This window comes from Nematolebias whitei, chromosome 14 (genome assembly GCF_014905685.2).
Source record: "Nematolebias whitei isolate Nwh7 chromosome 14, NemWhi1, whole genome shotgun sequence".
In the NCBI taxonomy this organism is placed as follows: Eukaryota; Metazoa; Chordata; class Actinopteri; order Cyprinodontiformes; family Rivulidae; genus Nematolebias; species Nematolebias whitei.
This window is the reverse complement of record NC_056511.1, coordinates 44,508,239-44,515,992: the sequence shown is the minus strand read 5'-3', so window position 1 is coordinate 44,515,992 and position 7,754 is coordinate 44,508,239. Positions and strand designations below refer to the sequence as shown.

At 40.3% G+C, this 7,754-nt stretch overlaps 1 protein-coding gene across 1 annotated transcript in view; it reads left to right on the top strand.

The window, feature by feature from the left end:
• The window catches only part of si:dkey-250d21.1, an 18,998-nt gene that overhangs the window by 8,184 nt on the left and 3,060 nt on the right, over positions 1 to 7,754 (top strand). The window contains exons 4-7 of the mRNA XM_037687720.1: positions 475 to 511; positions 1,848 to 3,646; positions 3,723 to 3,753; positions 5,354 to 7,122. Coding sequence (XP_037543648.1) covers positions 475 to 511; positions 1,848 to 3,646; positions 3,723 to 3,753; positions 5,354 to 7,122 — 3,636 coding nt within the window. The remainder of the gene's footprint in view (positions 1 to 474; positions 512 to 1,847; positions 3,647 to 3,722; positions 3,754 to 5,353; positions 7,123 to 7,754) is intronic.

Genomic DNA, 7,754 nt, shown 5'->3' with positions numbered 1-7,754 from the left:
CAGATCAGCAGCAACATGATACAGATCAGCAGCAACATGAAACAGATCAGCAGCAACACGATACAGATCAGCAGCAACATTATGTGATTTTTTTTCACAGTGATTATTCTGGTTAGAGATCCATGAGTCGAACAGCCTCAGGGTAGAAGTGTGGGTTGTTAGAAAGGTTGTTAGGTTATGTTGTTGTTTAAAGTTAAAACTATTAACATTGACAAAGTTGAGAGTTTTATGTTTATTTGATGGTGATTTCAAATTTCTTTGATACAAATCAAAGGTGAACATTAATTTATTTGTACAGTTTTCTGAGCCTTTTATATTGTTTATATCGATATTGAATTATATTGTTATCGACCAAAATTAAGAAATATATGGTGATAAAAGTTTTGGCCGTATCGTCCAGCCCTAAATGACCCATGCTGGTATTTTCTATGAAATGTTAAAACACTAACGATCTAAATTTCTCTTCCTATCCAGTCGGAAGAAGAAGCAGCCGTTGTAAAGAAAACAAAAGGTATTGTAAACAGTTTTGTTCAATTGAAAAATCTAAAAACGTTAACTCTGCTCCTCTGGACATTCAAAAAAAAAAATTTTTTTTTTTTTAAATTGTAGAAACGTTTTGTCCTTTCGGATGAAAGACGAAACGTTTCTACAATTGTTTTTTTTATTTTTTGAATGTCCAGAGGGGCAGAGTTAACGCTTTTAGATTTTTCTACCTGGATTATTGAGCATGCATGAGGACATTTGAAAACTGATCACATGTAGGGTTGAGTGATGAGATCAATCCACCTCATCGTGTCCAGCAGCAGATCCTCCGACCCCGTCAGGAGTCGGTTCAGTCTGATCCGCTGTAGTTATTGTTCAGGCAACATCTGCACAATCTATTTGTTTAGTTTCTTTAATACTATCATCATCAGCGATGACAAATGAGAAAAACTATGGCGAAAACATTATTTGAATTGAAGCGTTTATTATTTAATTGTTATTTATCGTACCAATCAGCTCATTTTAATGTTGCTGGTGTTAAGAGCCAAGACAAACAACAAACAGACTTTAAAACAACTTTTTTTACACAATTAATTTTGTTATGATTTTAAGCTCAACCAAAGCATTAACTTTCGGCACAACAATTAAACGTCTATATTAAACAGATACTTAATGTGTTTAAGACATGATAGTGTAATTTATTAAGCAACAGCCAGTAGACGACTTTAACAGAAGATCTGATGAAATGTGTACGAAGAGGACTGAAGAAGGTGCAGTGGAGCTGTTTTGTCTTGGACGAGGTAAAGGAACGTCACGTGGCAGCTAGTTCACAATCAGCTGTTACCCCAGCTGCTGCAGCAAATATGTGTTTTAAAGAGCAAGTCAGCCGTCCGTCATGTTTGCTCTGCGTGTTCTCTGTTTACATTTTAAGTGCTCAGCTGTTTGTTATGCAGGAAATAAAACTTATTTTTGAGACATTTATTTTGCACAGTTACAGCTGTTTGTTAATAAAGGTGCCTGTGTGACTAATGGGAGACGAAGCTTTGACTCGTATATATTTTTGTTATTACTTTATGGAAAGAAAAAAATATTGAGATATGTATCGTATATCGCCATTCATCTTAAAAATATAGAGATATTAATTTTGGTCCATATCGCCCAGCCCTACTTGGCGCTATATAAATAAACTGAACTGAATTGAATTAATACCACCTGCACAGATATATAGCCATTTTAGACTGAAGACCAGTGAAAGACAAAAACATTGTCTAACCCTTCATAGATGTTTAGTTCCTGTTAAAACTGGATTGAATGCTGACTGAATTATTTTCCATTTTCTCCATTATAATGCTCTTTCACATCAGAAAATGCACCAGCAGAACTGAAAGAGGAGTCAAAAGAAGCAGCTGGGGAGAACAGTTCAGTGACTGAACTGCAAACAGATAACCAGAGCCACGAGGACGTAGCTGTCTCCAAAGCAAAAGAGTCCCTGAAAGCCTATTTCAAGGAGATCTTGGCACTGACAGGGTTCAGCATCAATGGAGCCAACATTAGCGCTGAGCAGCCAATCGGAGGTGCAAACGGCCAGCAGGCTCTCAATCGGACCTATCTGGAGAAAATAGACAAGAAAGAAATCCTGCAGTTCAGTGAATACCACATGAGGGAGGAGATTCAGAACAGCCTGACACTGGCCCGGTTCTTCTCCATTCTGCTGCAGGACGTGACGAGCATAGAAGGAAAGGAGCATATTCCTGTTTTCATCAGGTCGGTCACTATTGCTGGTTTCCCCCAAAAGCATCTCATTGGCTTCTTACCATGCGACTTGGATGGAGAGAGCATGTTTTACATGCTCCTCTCTGAGCTACGAAGTAAATGGGGGCTGAGGATGGAGCACTGCAGAGGACTCACTTATCTCATCACAGGTGACATGTGTCAGAAAATGAGAGATCTCACCTGCAGAATCCTGCAGGAGTTCCCACAAGTAGTTTTGTCGCCAAGCGATCCATATGCGTTCAACATTTGGATCATTCGCTGCATGCCTGTTCCCTCAATCCAGAAGGTTGCAGACACTGTAGAAGAGGTGGCCTCGTTACTCAGAAGAACCCCAGAACTGAGCATCCGACTGGAAGGAAAGATCCATATGACATACGGGCATGTGAAAGGAGAAGTTGACCGAATCAAAGGGAGTATCAGTGGGAACTGGGAACATGGTACCGATGCCTTCCAGACCATGCTAGAAATTCTTGAGCCATTTCTAACATCCATTAATGAGATAATTTCCAAAGTGAATGAAGATACTGCTGAACAGATGGCCAAGCTCAAGCCAATTTTAAAGAATTTCAATTTCATCATGACACTTGTTGTTCTGAAAAACACCCTCTGTTGTGTGAGCATACTTAACTCAAGTCTCAGGGGAATCATAAGCATCAGCAGTACCTTACAGTACACAATCTCCAATGCCTTAAAGCTGGTCAGCAAATACCAACAAGAGCTCCCAATATTTCACCGAAAATGGTTTTCAGATGCTGTTGGCCGGGCAAAAAAACTGGGAGTGGAGATCATTAAACCAGATCTGGCCCAGTCAGACACAACAGAGACACCTCTGGAGGACTTCTACAGAGAGACCTTGAGCCGGCCGATCTTACAGTATCTCGTTGCAGAGGTGAAGAGAGTGTTCAGCACAGAGATGGTGAGAATTCTCCGATGGCTCTCGTTGGTGCCATCTTACATGGCAGACCACAATTTCAGCATTCGCAGGGATAAAGTAGCAGACGCCAACTTAAATAACCTTGCACGTCCGGACACGTTCTACGAAGAGCTCGGTTGTTGGGAGGTGAAGTGGAGGCATGCAAGCAAACGCAGAATCCTGCCAACCACGGTGTTTGCTACGCTCAAGATACCAGACATCGGGTTTTACCCAAACGTGCAAAGCTTGTTAAGGGTGCTGGGCACTGTTCCATGTGTAAATGCAGAAGCCGATGTGTATGGCCAGTACCACATGGTACTGGAGCGGTGCCAGTCGTATCTGAACGAAACACCAGAGGACCAAAGACAGTGCAACATGGCATTTGTTTACGTGAACCAGGACGTGCACTTCAGTGTTGAAAAAGTGGTGGAGACGTATGTTCAGAAACATCCTGATATCCTGCAAATGCTGCAAATAGTGAGTAAACTGATTAAAATACTAAAAGTTTAATGCTTTAACTCGATGAACTAACATGTAGCTCATGGTTTTACAGAATGACGACGCAACAGAGGCGCCTTCACAAGGTGAGCCAACATGTCAATCATTAATTTCAACATTTCAACATGTCAGTTTTGGAATTTACAGTATGACTATACTAAGACATGAGCCTAAGGTTTGCAAATACATTTTCCCGTAACTTGAATTTAAAATGTACATATTTGCATCCAAAGATTTAGCCATTAGGGATGGGTAATATGTTAATTTATTTTCAACTAGAAACTGTCAGTCCAACAGACTGAAATATATTTTAAAGTGCATGTGTTTGTTTTTAGTGATCCTGCAATCTGTGTTGATTCTTTGTTTTTAACATGTAAAACCATTAAAGAAGCTGCGGCCAGATAGAATACAAGGGCTGCCAAATGGCGGCTGTGGGAGCGTGCACGGGAGGACTTAAACAAGAATTTAACAAGATTAATACTTAAAAACAATTATTTGTTTGTTCAAAATTATAGCAAAGGTGTGTCTCAGTTGAACTTTAATTAATAAATGTACTTTAATGGTCAAATTAGCTGCATTTCACTGCAGCGGTGCAGCAAAATGAAGCTGTTTTGACGGTTCCAGGCAGCGAGCAGAATGAAGGTGGGGAGACTATGGCAGGCTGATTGGGTCATTAATAGCTGGTGAAGATTCTCAGTCATCTAAATTGAAAAAAGTTCAAGGAAAAAAAAATACAGTATAAAGTATAATAAATAGTCCAGTTGTTTTTGTCTTGAACTTTTTTGAATTTGTCATTATAGCCACATTTACCTATTACATGACACAACGGTATACCGTACTCCTACTATTACTTTGCTGCCATCAAGTGGCTGAAAGTGGTACTGCTCTTTTTTTAAATTCAGAATGAATGAAAACGATCATATCTCAGCCAATAATTGGTTTATAAATATGGGGGGAAAAAATCCATAAATATGTCGCTTCAGCCTATAGGTCGCAGGGCATGTAAATTATGCAAATTCAAAATCCAAGATCGCTACCACCATATAGATATATACCACCATGGCCACCAGAGGCTCTGCCATTGTACCTAGTGATGGATAAAATTGCTCCCTCCGCTCGCCAGGGTTCTCGTCATTCTGTGCCAACTCAGACAAGAAATAAAGATTTACCTTTGTTTTTATACATTGTGTAACTTCTACCCACTTGAATATCTTGCACCAAAAACATTAAGGTTTCCTGTTCAAATCCATTCCAGACAAACACTCATCTCGAAAACTACAATCATTCACTATTCAAATCCTTTAGGACAATGGTATACTGCTTATTATATGTGGCTTTACTCGGGGTGTCTTGTAAATTTGTATCAGAGGTGCAACCAACTTGTTGAACTAAAACAGCTGCATTATTTATTGACTGACTGACTGGGTTAATTTATTCAATCATGCCAGAGTCTTTATTTTAAACGTGGAACCTTTCAAAGTAAATTATGTTTTAAATGACAGTTCCTCTTTTTAGTTTTAGTTGCACATCTTCCTGCGTTCCAGTTACCCAATCCTAATGTCAATAATTTTCATGGAATAAGTTGTAACGCAACAGTATTTGTCACTGAAATCCACACTGTATTCTTTCTTTACGATTCCACTCTTTTCAATCTCACCAAAGACTTATCCCGTTTTTATATTTCAGTGGCGGCCCATGGAAACCACACAGAAAAAGATACTGAAGAAGAGTTGCAACTCATAAATCTAGAGATGGATGCTGATAGGCTTGTTGAAATGAAATGTGCCGAGACGGACAGAGAAGCTCTTAAATCTGCTCTGCAGGCTGCAGTGGTGGCTTCTTACAACAGTCAGATCAAGTTAAAAAGTGATGCTTGTCCAGCTCAAGATGGAGACGTGGAATATGTGACCAAGTCTGAAATGAATGAAGTTCTCACTGTGTGTGAGAAGGCTGTCAGGGAGGGCATCCTCATGGAGGTGGGCAGTTCATTTTTTTCTCTGGTTATTGACCGTGTTGTAAAACTTGAGCAGAAGGACTATCTTCCACTCTTCATCAGGTTTGTGGACAGTTTTGATGTCATGCGATTCGAGTTGTTGGGGTTTATTGAGGCAAATCTTGAATGTGATGTCTTGATTGCAAGGCTTATGGAAAAAATAACCGTGGAGTGGCGTCTTGATTTAAGTAACTGCAGAGGTCAGGCTTACCTTGGCTCTGGAGATGTTTCGTACAAGCTTAAAGCATTTGCCTGCAAAGTCCAAGAGAAGTATCCTCTTGCAATAAGCACCCACTGCTCTTCTTATTCGTTCAACACGTGGTGGTCAAAGTCCATCCCAGTACCTGCAGTTAAAAGAGCTCTAGACACATTTGAAGAAGTCATGACGTTTTTTGGCAGCAGTGCTGCTCGAGAAAAACAGCTTGACCATGTGATAGCCTATGGTCTTAGAGAGAGTTATGAAAAGGTCCAAGAGTTACAAGGGAAGTTCTGCACAGTTTGGCAAGAAAAGCATGATTCTTATGAGGTATTTGTGCAGATGCTCGAGTCCCTAGTTGAATGTCTCGAGAAAATCAAAAGTCACCCACAGAGATGGAAGGCCTCTGTCTCTGAACAAGCAGGCATCCTTCTTTGCAAGGTGACTGAATTTGAGTTCATCATTGCAATGGTGGTCTTGAAGAATACAGCTTCTTTCACCAAAGAGCTAAGTGCAGGTCTTCAGAAGGACCAGTTCACTGCTGCATCCCAGCTTTGCCAGATTGATGGCATTATGGCCACTCTAAACAGAGTGAAAACCAACATGAAGTTATTTCACCAGAACTGGTTTGATGAGGCCTGGGCAATCGCCCAAAGTCTTACAGTTCAGGTTGACGGGCACGAAAACTCTGTCCTAAAGGACGGTATGACAAAGTCAGTAGCAAACTACAAAGATTGCTTGAGTGTGCCCCTCGTAGACAACCTCATCAGTACTGTGAAGGATCATTTTTCAGATGACCATAAAGAAGCTCTCAACTTCCTCTCCCTGGTTCCATGCTCAGTCACAGTGAGTTATGTGTTTGAGAGCTTGAAGTCAAAGCCTCCTCTCTATAGTAGCGATCTCCCAGATGCCGACAACTTCTTCACAGAACTGTGTTGTTGGAGAGTAACGTGGAAGACTAAAGTGGCATCTGTTACCATTCCAAGCTCCATATTTCACACTCTGCGTCTGCCACTCATGCAGTACTTTGGAAACATCAACACTCTTCTGAGAATCATGTCTGTGCTCCCCAGCACAACACTGGAGGACTGTGGTGTTGTGATGCGTCACAAGAAGTTCCAAGACTACCTGAAAAACACAAATCCCAAAGACAGGACTCCATGTTTGGCTATACTGCATGTGAGCACAGACTTCAGCAGAGACCTGGACCGTATGGTGTCACAGTGTTTGAAAGTTACCCCACAAGCCTTGGAGGGTATTTGTTTGGTATGTATTCCTATTGTTTTAATGTAGTATGTCAGAGGGTTGTGACTAGTTGGCGAATGGCTAGTGTGCGTCATGAGGCAGTGTCAAAACTTTCAATAAGAACATGGATTTTGGACATGCATGCCCAGGTCTAATCTGATAAAAGCATTTTTTAAATGGTCCAAATTTGCCTGTTTTTCATTTCTAATGCGTACTTTAATAGGGTACATCATAAACATGGGAGCAGGGGGTCAAGGTGGGTACTATGTAGGTGGCAAAATGATGTGCACAGCTCAGAATACCATTTTGAAAGTTTTGCACATGAAAATAAACCATGATTTTTAAAACTAGTTGCACAGATCACTGGTCACTTAGTCATAGGAAATTTACTGCAACAAAATCTTTGCCTGTTTTTATTTATTTGCATTTTTAAGACACTACTAGTCTCCAACAGTCGTAGCCATTGACTTTTCTAGACTCACCTTGCTCACATTCTCTTGTTGAGAATTAAAGCCAGCCATACTAAGTATTACAATGATTTGTTACCTTTTAAATTTGTTTGTTTTATTACAACGAATCATAAATGCAATAAACAAAACCCAGACACCCCCGAGTAAAGCCACATATAATAAGCAGTATACCATTGTCCTAAA